The 13,168-nt window shown below is 55.5% G+C and overlaps 5 protein-coding genes across 5 annotated transcripts; 2 read left to right on the top strand and 3 right to left on the bottom strand.

Moving 5' to 3' along the window:
- Positions 1-1,351: 1,351 nt before the first annotated feature.
- On the bottom strand, positions 1,352-2,711 carry AOS1 (E1 ubiquitin-activating protein aos1; the record flags this gene model as incomplete). The annotated part of the gene is made up of 2 exons (XM_071065874.1): positions 1,352-2,547; positions 2,606-2,711. 2 exons carry the CDS (start codon positions 2,709-2,711, stop codon positions 1,352-1,354), a joined length of 1,302 nt encoding a protein of 433 aa, XP_070921975.1.
- Positions 2,712-3,961: 1,250 nt separating this feature from the next.
- On the top strand, positions 3,962-5,585 carry MFIFM68171_10454 (uncharacterized protein; the record flags this gene model as incomplete). Its single annotated transcript, XM_071065873.1, has 2 exons — positions 3,962-4,638; positions 4,694-5,585. The coding sequence occupies 2 exons, from the start codon at positions 3,962-3,964 to the stop codon at positions 5,583-5,585; spliced, it is 1,569 nt and encodes a 522-aa protein (XP_070921974.1).
- A 1,285-nt stretch (positions 5,586-6,870) lies between these two features.
- Positions 6,871-7,803, top strand: TIF6 (Eukaryotic translation initiation factor 6; the record flags this gene model as incomplete). The annotated part of the gene is made up of 3 exons (XM_071065872.1): positions 6,871-6,905; positions 7,015-7,173; positions 7,257-7,803. 3 exons carry the CDS (start codon positions 6,871-6,873, stop codon positions 7,801-7,803), a joined length of 741 nt encoding a protein of 246 aa, XP_070921973.1.
- Positions 7,804-8,687: 884 nt separating this feature from the next.
- MFIFM68171_10452 (uncharacterized protein) lies at positions 8,688-9,781 on the bottom strand (the record flags this gene model as incomplete). Its single annotated transcript, XM_071065871.1, has 2 exons — positions 8,688-9,192; positions 9,240-9,781. The coding sequence occupies 2 exons, from the start codon at positions 9,779-9,781 to the stop codon at positions 8,688-8,690; spliced, it is 1,047 nt and encodes a 348-aa protein (XP_070921972.1).
- A 1,287-nt stretch (positions 9,782-11,068) lies between these two features.
- MFIFM68171_10451 (uncharacterized protein) lies at positions 11,069-12,569 on the bottom strand (the record flags this gene model as incomplete). Its single annotated transcript, XM_071065870.1, has 4 exons — positions 11,069-11,236; positions 11,295-11,733; positions 11,799-12,040; positions 12,096-12,569. The coding sequence occupies 4 exons, from the start codon at positions 12,567-12,569 to the stop codon at positions 11,069-11,071; spliced, it is 1,323 nt and encodes a 440-aa protein (XP_070921971.1).
- Positions 12,570-13,168: the final 599 nt, after the last annotated feature.

Here is a 13,168-nt window from a genome sequence, read left to right as displayed (position 1 = left end):
GATCTCACACCTTGAGAAAACCGATCCTGAATGGAGGGGAAAAAGAAACGAGAATGAATCTGCAGCCACACGCCCGTTGGTGCCTGCACCCAAGGCATCTCTTGCTGAGGTCAAACCGCCACCTTCATCAACAAACAACTATTACTGTCGGTATCCGTCGCGCTCCACGCACTAGGAGTCTGTACAACCTACGGGGTCGTCGGAGGATCCCAAACATGTACCCGGGTGCGGCTGGAAACTGGCGACATGAAAGAGAAACGAACAGAGGCATGACACGTTTATATCTTGGACACTCGTTTAGGATGTATGGTCATCCCGGACGAGAAGGGGAAAGTGGACGGTAAGTTCATGAATGGGGGCATGGGAAAGGGGAATGGGAAAAGTAACATAGAATATGGACATGGAGATGGCCGATTGGTCGGCTACCTAGGGTTCACTACACACTGCAACGATGTATTTCGGCCAGCGGTTGCCGAGGACGGGGAATCATCTCCGGGAACTACTACTGCATGGGTTGGTTGGTTGGTCGGTTGGCCAGCATGGTTCATGCGGATAATTCCCACGTACATATATGTCCACTGCTTATTGAGAAACGAATCTATTTTCTTCGTCAACGCTGCGGTAGTCTGCTGTGTGCTCCGCGTATGTGAATATGTGGAAACCAGAGGATTGGAACCGGGCCTCTAGTACCCTCTCAGTTTTTAAGTCCGACATACCAGCCCATTACCACCATTACAACCTCCAAAGAAGAAGTGAAGGGGAATGGAAAACAGGAATGCCACTGGGATTTTAAGGTAGTGGTAGGGGAAGAGAGCATAGACAGAGCTCAAGTCGGGCATCTAAGACGAGTGCCTCGTTTGCAAAATGGTATCAATCGAGGGGGAGGGATGCTTTTGTCTGCAGGATTTATCTCTCTAGCAAGAACCATTGGTCAAATTGCCTTCCTACACATCTGGATAGTCCACAAAGCCTCATTCCGTGTTTAACGTAAAAATCACCGTCGAGCCAGTGTCGAAGAGTTTTATCCACATCCGCATATTGCTTGCCAGTGGCACCTCTTTGATATCCATCCGTCTATCAGCAGGGACGCCACGATTTTCCCTGCATTCTGTCATCCCTAGATTTCGCACGAGCCCGCTCGGCCCGGTCTATTACTCCACCGGCATCCCAACGGCCACAGAAGGCGGTTGTGAAAGCCACATCTTGAAAACGGAGAAGAAACTTCCAACTCCCACCGATGCCAAACTTCCCCACCAACCCCCTAACCTTCCGCCACCCGTTAGGTTAGGTAGGCCGACCGATTGAGAAGAGAGGGAGAGAGGGAGAGAAAAAGAGAGAGAGATGTATCCCTTTACACCATCATCCCAGCACCGGCCAAAGGAGGCACCATCGCCTCGCCCACCACGCCATCGCCACCTACCACGCCCGCATCCACCGCGCCGGCAATGGCAAAGCCCCCGGGCCCGTTGGAGAGCGGCAGCAGCCCCCGGCCCAACTCCCCCTCGGGATGCAGCGCATAGACGCTCCCCTCCATGAGCCCGCCGTCGAACACGACAAAGTTCTGCACGGGCTGCTGGCTCTGGCCCAGGACGTTGATGACGTCCTGGGCGAGCTGGCCGCCGAGAGCGGCGGCCACGGGGGCGATCTCGGCGCCGACGTTCTGCAGGAAGGACCGGAGGACCTCGCTGCGGAGGGTCTCGACGGGGAGGCCGAGGGCCTTGTGCTGCTCGCCGCAGAGGCGGGTGAAGGCGGCGAGGTCGGCGTGGTTGGCCGGGTTGGGGGGCAGGTTGAGCGGGGAGACGGAGGCGGTGAACTCCCAGAGGGCGCGGAGGCACGAGAGCAGCGGCGTGACCACCTTGCGCCGGCGGGCGGAGCGCAGGATGTCGGGCGGCAGCTGCGAGGCCCCCGACGCCAGGAGCCAGGTCGAGTAGAGTTCGCGCTTGGTGATGAGCTCCGTGTTCCGCTCGTCGCCCGGCTTGGGCGACACGGACAGCACCGCGCGCGTCTTGGTCTCCGGCCCTAACGCGGTCGGCATGTTGGACCTGGCGCGCTCGATGACAAAGTCGTGCTCGATGAGGTCCGCGAAGAGGAAGCCGTACATGCCGTGGCACCCGGCGGCGTAGAACGGGCGGTTGTTGAGCCGCGTGGCCGTGTTGATGAAGTTGAGCGTGACCGAGTCGAGGTCGGTGGCGATGATGATGTCGAAGGGGGCGTAGAACGAGGGCGGCTTGAGGCGGATGTCGACCGTGTCGACGTTGACACGCACGCGCGGGTTGAGGCGCTGGATGGCGGCGCTGGCGGCCGCGGCGCGGTTCGTGCCGAGGGGTGTTTCGTCCGGCGAGAGGAAAAATTGGGCGCCAAAGTCGGCTTCCGTGACGGGTTCCGGGTCGAGGATGGTGAGGGAGCCGATGCCGGCCAGGACGAGGTTCTTGGCGATCTCGTTGGCGAGGGCCTTCATGGTGATGAGCAAGATGTTGGCGTTGCGGATCTTCTCCTGGGCTTTCATCCCCCACAGGCGGATCTGCCGGTCGTAGAGGGCAATCTCATCTGGCACGCGGGGTTAGTGACGGACGGTTACTGCTGACAATGACGGGGGGCTACTTACCGGCGCTGATGCTGCTGGGCGGCGCCGGGGCCGAGCCGTTGAGGTTGGTTTCCATGACGGGGACAGTGACCGGCTGAGGGGTTGGCAGTTGAGGCCGCTCCTCCATCTTCGAGACAGGGCCCGAGGCGAGATAATCCCAAAGAAGTCGCAAACGGGTAGCAGTCGGAGAGGGGTAAATTTATGGCTGGAAGAAGAAGAGACGGCTTGAAACCGAGAGCGCTCTCCGGCTCCGGCTCCGGCGGTTTGTCGTTGTTTGCTTTGGCAAACGGAAGAAGGTATCTCGACTCTCGACCGGCGAATGGTGGCTCTGTCGCGTAGGTGCAGCTCGAGCACTTAGAACAACCCTTGGCCTTCCGGAACCAGGGGACGGTCGTATTTACCTGGCGGTGGAAAGCGCACACGATATGTTGTTTTGCCTCGCCAGCTGCCTCAGAAACAGGCAAACGAGGCTCCCTCGGACCCTCCCGAGTCTGACAGTTCCCGGATGCAGTTTGGTGATGTTGCAGCGGTGCAATCCTCGGTTCTGCGCAAACTAACAAGCTGGTTGGGTGTGTTCCTGGAATCCTGGCCTGTGGAGATGCAGCCCGGCGCGCCGTGTCGGGACGGCGCTTGGCGTGACGCGTGTTTAAGGAGTACGTGCACGCAGCGGTGAGATACAACATGCAATGAAGTATCTAGTTAACAATTAATCGAACATCCGCACACCCTAACAAGGCCCCCCCCCCCCCCCCCGAGAGCACTGAGTAACTAAACGGACCCTGCTGGGGCTCCCTCGCCCCAAGCCCCAACTTCAACGCAGCACACTCAGCTTGCGCTCGATTCGCCCTCGACTTCGGTCGGCGCTTCTCCACCAAAGCTTTCTCGCCGTATACCTTTCCAACATTTCCGTACTACGGCGGAAACCGTTTTAATCTTCTTGCCCGCTGTTTCGCAAGTGCTTGGCCCCTTCGGACTGCGGCGTGGTCGCTTCATGGTGAGTCGTCCCCTGTCTGCGATACGCTCGCTGGGCCCTACCCCCCTTGAGCTCGGCCTACCTAGACACTACGGCTGCCTTGCTGCCGTGCGTCATGCTATCCGAGCTCTTCGTTTCTGGTGTTCCGAAAATGTTCGCTTGGTTGCGTTCGATTCTAACTAATATCGTTCCAGTCCGACAATCGTTCCCCGAGCCCTCGATTCGGTCTCGCAGCTTTCCAAGCCGCCGAAGGTGCTATCAGGGCCATCGATCGCCTACTCCATGACTGGTCCACTGAGAATCCCTACGAGAGGTTGTACAGAACATACAGAGCCGTAGAGGTCTTATACCACGACTTTGACCGCCCGCGCCGTCTTGCTACCCTTGGCGATCCCGAGAGCAGCATGGCCTCTGATTCGGACCGAGATCTGAGACGAAGGTTCAATCGGGATCCGCATCCAACAAACGACGCCGGCAACTCGGTGATCTCGCCAAATCCCCCGTCCCTCCCGCCTCTCCGATCGCACGGTGCGAGGGTGCGGTCGGCTGTGGCTTCGTCTGCGGGGTCGGCGTTCCGCTCTAGCCGTTATCGTCCCGGCGACCGCCCCATGGAGAGGCACCGCTCCAGCTTTCGTATCCCCACCACTTTCGACGAGCTAGACCGAAACCCGGAGGATCCCAACTCGCAACTCCGAGCCTTGCTGGATTCCACCAATAGTGTGCTCAACCCCCGCCGCATGCCCTCGGTCCTGCCGCAATCTAGCGACATGGCCGAAGAGAACCGTCGTATCAAGCGCCGGAAGCTGGACTCGGATAGGATCGTCTCGAGTTTCCCGGGCTTCCGCTACGGCAGGTACGGCCAGGTCGAGCCGGGCCAGCTGACCATGGAGATTGTGAGCTGTGATGGGGGCCTCTTTTTGGACGAGGAAACACACCCTCCCGAGAACATCCTCAAGAACGATTCGTCAGTGTATTGCACCAAGGGGAACCGCTGCAACATCATTTTGAAGCACCAGGGAGGGACCGTGTTTAGCCTGAAGGAGCTGATCATCAAGGCCCCTGGATCAGACTATTCATGCCCGTACGTTTTACCACCTGGCTGATCTCCATGATTATCTGCTAACTGCCACCGACAGGGTCCGTGAAGGGATGGTGTTTGTGACAATGGAGTCAGACGCGCTGCTCACACGCACAGCGCAATATCAGATTCAGCACCTGCCTCGCAGCCAGCGGCGCGGCGCCACCGTGATCTTCCACCACGAGGAAGACGGAAATTCCGCCACCCGAATCCAGTCGCGGCCGCTCCGAGGATATCCGTATGGTGCGGAAGATGATGACGAAGACGACGACGACGACGACGATGAGGACGACGACGACGATGATGATGACGACGACGACGACAACTACCGGACAGCCCAGATCCCTCCCGAATTCACCGTCTCGCCGCCCCCTTTCAACATCACTACCGAGTGCAGCGACGATCAGAGCGATACAGACAACGACCAGCGGCGGCGGTCTTCTCGCAGACGGACTCCGAATAGGATCGGCGCCCTACCGTTCGAGAACGGGAGTAGCGATGAAGATGCCGACGAAAGTTCGTGGGGCCGACAAACCATAAGCCGGGATTTCTATCCCTACGACGACCTTGCGAGTCGAGCCTACCGCGTGTCACAACGGCGTGGCGGCATCAGCGGCGGTGACCAAGGCGGCGGTAGTAGGGGCGTAGCCGCCGGCGGTGGCGGCATGACGCTGGAAGAAGCGCGGGAGGCGTCGCAGATTGCGACACAGGAGGCAGTGCGAGCCGTCGGCGGCGAGCTCATGGCACCACTGGCGCACTTCTTCATCGAGAAGGACAAGAACAAGTGCACGATTCGGTTCGACCCGCCCGTGAGCGGGCGGTTCATCCTCCTTAAGATGTGGAGTCCGTATTACGACCAGCAGGACAGGCACAGGAACATTGATATTCAGGCCGTCATTGCAAAAGGGTTTGCGGGGCCGCGGTATTTCCCTGCTGTTGAGCTGGCTTAAGAGCCGGTGCAACGGATCCGAATCTGGGTCTGGATGGGGGAACCAGCCTTCCCAGACGACCTACTTTGGAGTGCTTCTCCTTGGCTGGGGTTCGACGACGGTATAGGAATCAATGGGATCAATCACCATCAACATGCATTGAGTCCATGCAGGACGCTGGACCTTGGAGTACGGCTGAGTTTTTGCCCTACCCGGGAATGGAGTTGGTGGGAAACGGTTGAGCCTCGGTGCATTCCTGTGTCGTGGTCACAACGGGTTGGTGTTTTTGGTTGGATTGGTCTCGCATGGTCCGGGTTACAGCACATGGGATTCGAATTTTGTGAGATAATTCCTCTGAGGCGTTTAGTGTTGTCTGGTGTTAGACGGGTGCATCCGACAGTGAGGCTCGCCAAGTACGGCGCTTGGGTGGACCAGGTCACAAAGTGCTATGTACGTACATAGGTACCCGACGAGAGATGCTCAAACTGCCCACCAATGACGAGCATATGATGCTCCATGTCCAACTGTGTCGATCGCAAGCATCCGAGTGGCTGAATGTGCCCTCGCCGGAACCATGCATCACCTGAATAGGCATTCTTCACGGTAGATATGGATGTGTGCCGGATGAATCATGATGATTCGGTCAATTTAGAAGCGCCAGTTGGAGCTTGAGTCACCGTTCTGGGGCGAAGCTGCAGGATACTTTGCCTTGCTTGGCTAGCTGAGTCACCGGTGCAGAAAAGCCGGCGGCATAGTTTTCTAAGAAAGAAAAAAAAAAAAAAAAAAAAAAAAAAAAAAAAAGGATTTTCTGAGACGGCAGGCAATTGTCGAGATAACTTATTCTTGTGAGATAGGTGTAGAAGAAACAGTAATAATTGAGACATTGTGAATGGCTTTGAGTTAGAATCGGAATCGTTGGAACCTAGAGCATTGGTGGGGAGACTTTAAGGTTTTATTCATGGTAAGTGAGTTAAACTTTCTAGATTCGCAGCATGGGTTTACTTGCAGGCAAAGTAGTGGGTGCTATGTAACGTAAAGGAACGCGGCCAGAATGATCTGGCTGCCGGGGCGCCGTCCTGAGCTGGACCAGAACGCCAGGTAAACTTAGATGCATACCTAGAGGACCCCACCCGGGTTTTACTGCATATAAGTCTCCGCCCGCCGTTTTCTCTTTCCCACATCGTCATCCAAAACAAACGAGCCGAAAAGCAAACAAGCTAAACTGCGCGACATACCTCGGTCGTCGTTTCTCCTCTCATTATTTCGAGTACACGCTTAAGCGACGAGCATCAGAGATTCCCGCAGCATGGCTGTTCGAGCGCAATTTGAAAACTCCAACGAGTAAGCACACTGCCCCGCCCCACCGCCTGGGTCGACCCCGCGGCAGCAACCATCGGATAGAAAGCAGACATCGATGTTTGGGCTACGACTAACAGTACAACCTCCACAGGGTTGGCGTGTTTTCGACATTAACAAACTCATACGCCCTGGTGGCGATCGGCGCGAGCGAGAACTTTTACAGCGTGTTCGAAGCCGAGCTCCAGGATGTCATTCCCATCTGCAGGACAACGATTGCGGGCACGAGGATCATCGGGCGGTTAACTGCTGGGTATGTTGATTTTCCCCCTCCCAGTATATGGACCACCAAAGTCGCAAAGAGATACTAATCCGCGTGCGCCCCATCCCGATCAGAAACCGCAAGGGCCTCCTCGTGCCGACAAGCACAACCGATCAAGAACTGCAGCATCTACGGAACAGCTTACCGGACGAGATCAGGATCCAGCGCATTGAGGAGCGGCTGTCGGCGCTGGGCAACGTGATCGTCACCAACGACCACACGGCGCTAGTACACCCAGACCTGGAGCGCGAGACGGAGGAGATCATTGCCGACGTGCTGGGCGTTGAGGTATTCCGGCAGACCGTGGCTGACAACGTGTTGGTGGGGAGCTACATGGCGCTCAGCAACCGGGGCGGCCTGGTGCACCCCAAGACGAGCATCCAGGACCAGGACGAGCTGAGCAGCTTGCTACAGGTACCCCTCGTCGCAGGGAGCGTGAACCGCGGCAGCAACGTCATCGGCGGCGGCATGGTGGTTAACGACTGGATGGCCGTCACCGGCCTGGACACCACGGCAACCGAGCTCAGCGTGATGGAGAGCGTGTTCCGTCTTGGTGAAGGTGCAGCGCCGGGTGCGATTAATACTAGTATGAAGGAGACGATGGTCGAGTCGTTCTATTGAGCGGGCGGGCTTGGTGTGGTGATGGCTGGCAAAGGAACAGGGGATTTGGTTAAGAGACCAGCCAAACGCTCTGCGCGTCTTACATACAAGTCAAACGTGACAAGGGCGGGCTGCAGGTCAGAACCACCGGTTGAAACCCCTGATGGCAGCGCGGTCAAAGAGGATGTCTCGACTGCCTGGGTGGGGGCCATTGGTAGCATATCTAATAGATACACCGTCCCCACCGAACGCTATTTACGTCGTCGTGTGTTTTTGAGTCTCATCGCAAGCATCTAAAAGCCACCCGATGCTATAACCCAGGTTAGGGTTATGGGGGACCATAGCTAGCTATAACTGGGCAGAGCTCTCTTTGCGTGCTCACGGTCAAACTTCAGCATAATATCCCGGGAAAGCGATCTCAAACTCACATTCTCGGTGAATGTAAACCCAATGTATCACAACACGGAATCTTCATATCCAGCCGCACACTACACGCAAGAGTATCTACTACCTCAGCTAGTGTAAACACTTTTGGAGTCGGTCTCTTCTTGTAACCGCAATAGCCCAGGACATCGGGATGGAACCGACACCTCACCTTCGCCATCAACCATAAGAAGACAGCAGCCGAACTCCTTCCATATTGGGAGCTGCAAGGCCAAGGAGGAAATTTGGCTTTGTGCACGCCAAACGGGCGCCTTTGTTAGCATGGGTGCACGCATGAATGCCAGACACTCCACCGTTCTGGGTGTTTATCCCGCTATAGGACGCAAACCAACCAGTTGAAGACGCTGTTATCCTTGATCACCATTGTTATGCCTCACAGGTATTGTATCTGCACCAGTCATGAATAGACGCATTGCTGAGGTTCCTGGATTAACGTTTGTCCACCCTCTGCCTCAGCGAAGTTAAGCATTGTATATATCCTCGTCAACCACACGCTGTCCCTCTTGCTCGACTTCTTCATTGAGTTGAACTAAGTGCCAGAAACTCTGCGTGTCCCAAACCCTGTTCACGCCATCCAGGCAGTGATTTCCGTTGTGCGTCCAATAGAACGCCCCACAACTATTATCCATCACCGTGGCATACCCCGGTGGGTGATACCCAGAATCTCGGCCGTCGGTATTCCAGACTAGACGGCCGGAATAGAACTGGCGGAACGAAGGGCGTAAGCCGCCGAGGCACACCTCATAGGAGCGCAAACCCTGGCATTTTCGAAAACCCTGGACAAGGAGCCGATAGAGGCAATACCGAAGGGTGCAGCCTCCTTCATTCTCCCGCGGAATGACCCAGCAATCAACCTCGCACTTCGCGTCTTTGATCTTGCTCTTGTAGTCGGCACGGAACTGGAGCATGAGAAGGGTCGAACCGTCGAAGCAGAAGATCTGGGGGCACTCGTACTTATCGGCATATCTGATAGACCGTTAAACTTGCCTCCCAATGGAAATGCTATTCGTTACCCCCTTAATTCTTGACCGAGTCTCTGCTGCGTGACAGATTTGAGGGTTCCCATTTGCCACTCCCTGGCATTGATCGTGTTCCGCTTCCACTCGCCCGCCGCAACCGGAAGCCGCATGGTGTTGTTCTCCTGGGTTACAGAGTACAGGACATCAACTGTCTCGTCCACTCTCACCTCGGCCAATGCCGGTGCTTCGGCGATCTGAAGAAGGTTGGGATATTTTGCCCAGGCGGATATGACGATGTTGGAGATCTCATGATGGAACCAGTTCCCGGCGTCGGCGTCCGATGCAAGCCGCCAGCTTCGGCGATTAGGCGGATATGCTAGCTCACTTAATCGAAGCTCGTCGTCATACTGTAAAGGTTGAAACGAGTCAAACTTGGCAGTGACGCAGCCACTAACCAGGACGCAGGTCTGGACAAGTAGGTTGGTAATAGTTGGGTACCTGTCCTGCCATTTCTTGCGGGAATCTGTATAGTATCCAGTGTCTTGCACGGGATTACTTGGGTGTTCATCGAGCAAGGACCCTATGGTAGTACTCATTGCTGTAAGCGCTTCCTGTGCGAGGGGGCGCGGGCCTGTTCTCACGGGACGCTAGACATGGATGATAAATTTCCCTACAAGGTTCATAGCCCTCTTGGCACTTTGGTATGCATTTAAGCTTACGAATTATCTAGTTCCGACTTGGTTACAGCAATGTTTCCGGAACGGCCACCTACATCGATCCAGAGGGCCGCCACAACCACATTCTCCGTGTGCACATCAACCGCACTGGCTTAGATACCGCCATTCGCTGGGTCACCGGCTGGCTTCCTTCATTAGCTCAGCGGTGGATTCGAGCCTTTCTTCCCAGCCCATTCCTTCCTCCAACCGTCATAGTCAAGAAGCTGAAGCCGAGCTGGGACGCCGAATTCGACAATGAAAAGACCATATATCAGAAGTTCGAACCCCTCCAGGGACACGCCATCCCGGTCTTCTATGGGGAAGGCGCCTGTGATGGGTCGCGTGCTCTCATTTTATCTGATGTCGGCAGCGTATCTCTCTATGCAGAGCATGTCCGGGACCTCAGCCAGTCGAGGATCAAGGAGCTGTTGAAGCCAGCTCTAAAGGCGGTTCTCGCGCTTGGTGTTGAACCGGCAGATCAGAATCCCAGAAACTATCATCTTGTCGGGGATGCGGGTATTTGTTCTAGATTTCGAGGACACCGCTGAGGTCAACGTAACGGATATAGACGAGCTAGCTGACGCTGTCGCCGATGGCATCGCTCACTGGACAACCTTCTACCATAAAAACAACAGCCATGATCGGACCGAGGGTGCTGCGGCGCAAAATGGGAGAGTGATGCGTTAAAGATGCATCGGCGTAGGATTACCCATTTTGGAAAGTGGTTCGTTACAGTAGAGACACGGAAGCTCCTTTGCCGAGCGTGTAATGGCTGCGACAGTTTGTGAATTTAGGTCAAGCTAGACATAAGCGGAAGCTCTAGGTTGAGTTTGTCCACTTGTTGAGGACACTGTCCATAGGAAGGAACCCGGAGTCCCTGTAGTGTAAGTTGTGGGTGAGTAAAGAGGTCTCTCGATGTCCTCAGTCTGGGCGTTGCTCAACCTGGGGCCAAACACAGCCGCTGACCGCTGTATTGAGTAGTTTAAGAGAGCTTAAAGATGGTAGTACCGTAAGAAGGAAGTCGGATTGTTGTATATAACCCTAGCACTAAATTTCCTTAACCAACACGGCCGAGACCTTCACCTGCCGTCTTATGTCTCTAACAACTTACGGTTCTCCCGGGCCATCCCGGAATGCGTTCTAGCAGGTGCTGTGCTTCCCCCTCGTTCAAACCGTCTTTTTCAGACTTCTGTCAACGGTCAGGCGCACAGAGGCAGCTAGGACGGTGGCCGCCATAGCCATCGACGCAGCATAAAATATAGCTGGACGGTAAGCAGCAATACCACTTGACTCCCCACCATATGCGCTGAGAATGTAGCCCGCGATCGGAGCGCCCTGCATGGTTTGATGAGAACGTAATTCTGCTGATTCAACCCTGTGAGGCATGACTTACCAGGAGATAGCCTCCCAACCAGCCACTTACAATCATGCCCATCGCAACGGAAACCCGCGCCGAGCCAAAGACATTGCCAACAACGGTCGGCATCGTCGAGAAGAACCCTCCGTTTGCGATGCCGTTGACAACGACAAATGCAATAAGTGGCCCAATAGAGCTAGATAACGGCCATATAATGAAAAGACTCAGCGCGCTGAGCAGTTGAGTCAGGAATAATGTGCTCAGGGTCCCCAGTTTATCACAGGCAAAGCCACAAGAAAGACGGCCAATGGTAGAGCAGAAGTTGAAGGCGGCGACCAGACCGGCACCAGCACTGGATGGAAGGCCCAAGGAATTGGTATAGAGTGGCAGGAAGAAGACGGGGACGAACAGCGGGAACGTCCCAATGAGGCCAATGAGGAAGACGAGGACAAAACGGGTGTCTCTGAAGAGATGCCTAGAACGGGGTCGTTAGTGCAGACCATCAGGGGATCAGAGGGATGATTGAATCTGCTAACATACCACTCAACAAACCTAGTTGTCCGGATTGGAATCCGCTCTTTGATCAGGTAGGCCGTCGGCAAGCCAGTCCCCAAAACCATGAAGCCAAAGATTCGGAATGTCCACGCGATGCCGACGCTTTGGAGCAGCGCATCGAGGATGAAGCTCATCACAGTCCCACCCACACCGCCTCCAGCGTAGACGATGCCGTTGGCGATTCCACGCTTGGCTTTAAAGTACTGCGCCGGGATGACAGACACAACCTGGGTTAAAGTGTCAGCACGTACTTCGGATGCAATGCACCGTGCCACGCCTTACCATGAAACAGAGACTTGTGCCAATGCCGCAGACCAGACCCCAGGTGATGAACAACCCCGGAATGCTATCCACGGCGAAACTGCTCAGGATACTTCCAAGGCCCAGAAGAAAGATTCCAAGAAGCCCACTCAGCCTGGCGCCAACAAGCTGGACCACGCTGGCGTTGGGAATCGCGAGAACGGCGATGCATGCCGGACTCAAGGATCCCACAAATGCCAACGTGGAAGATGCATAGCCTTTTTGGACCAAGGCAGCTTGCATGACACCCCAGGTGTAGGCCGCTCCCACAAACCACCATGTCTGGACGGCACCTGCCAGGACCACTACCCAGCCATAACCTCCGTCGGGAACCTGCGTGTCGGCAATGAGCGATGCGTGCAAGACAACATCGCGCTCGATTGCAGAAGGTTCACCGAGGTCAAAAGACTCAGGCGCGGACTGCTGTGCTCGTGTCACAGTCTGTGTCTGCGCCATTTGTCGGCCAGGGAGGGTGGGAGCGAGATAAACTCAAATGGTTGATTACAAGTTGATCAGCTTATAGACATTGACTGGTTTTTTCTTCCTACTCGATGCTGGCCACAGGGTTGAAAATCGTCGGCGAAGGAGCAACAGAAGACGGCAATTGCGGTGTCACATTCGCGCAAAACGGTTACTCCCGGGCTCGTCATCCGCTCATCGGCCAATACAACACATTGAATGGCAGGGGTCTTACAACACAAATTGAAGGGAACAACTCGCCCTGCGCTCTCATTTAACTGCGCTCTGCCCACCCGGCCAAGGAGGTCTCCAGTAGAGACCGAGGCCGGTATCATGTGTGGTAAATATATCGATTGATTTCAAATACGGCATGCGTTTTGATTCAATGTGAGCCATGGGCCATGGCACTGCAGGACGCAAGAGGGGAGCAGAAAAAAAAGCTCAAGACAGAGCGTTTTATCAAAGAAAGGAAGCAGTTGCCTCCTGGGTTCAGGAAGAGAAAGAAAATGAGCGTTATATATACACACAAAGGAGGTCACTGTCCTGAGGCTCAGCTAATGCTTGCGCATGCTCAGGCGCCAGAACTTCTTGCAGCA

This window comes from Madurella fahalii, assembly GCF_045866475.1.
Source record: "Madurella fahalii IFM 68171 DNA, scaffold_6, whole genome shotgun sequence".
NCBI lineage: Eukaryota > Fungi > Ascomycota > Sordariomycetes > Sordariales > Madurella > Madurella fahalii.
The sequence above is the reverse complement of the archived record's forward strand: the minus strand, read 5'-3'. Positions and strand labels throughout refer to the sequence as shown.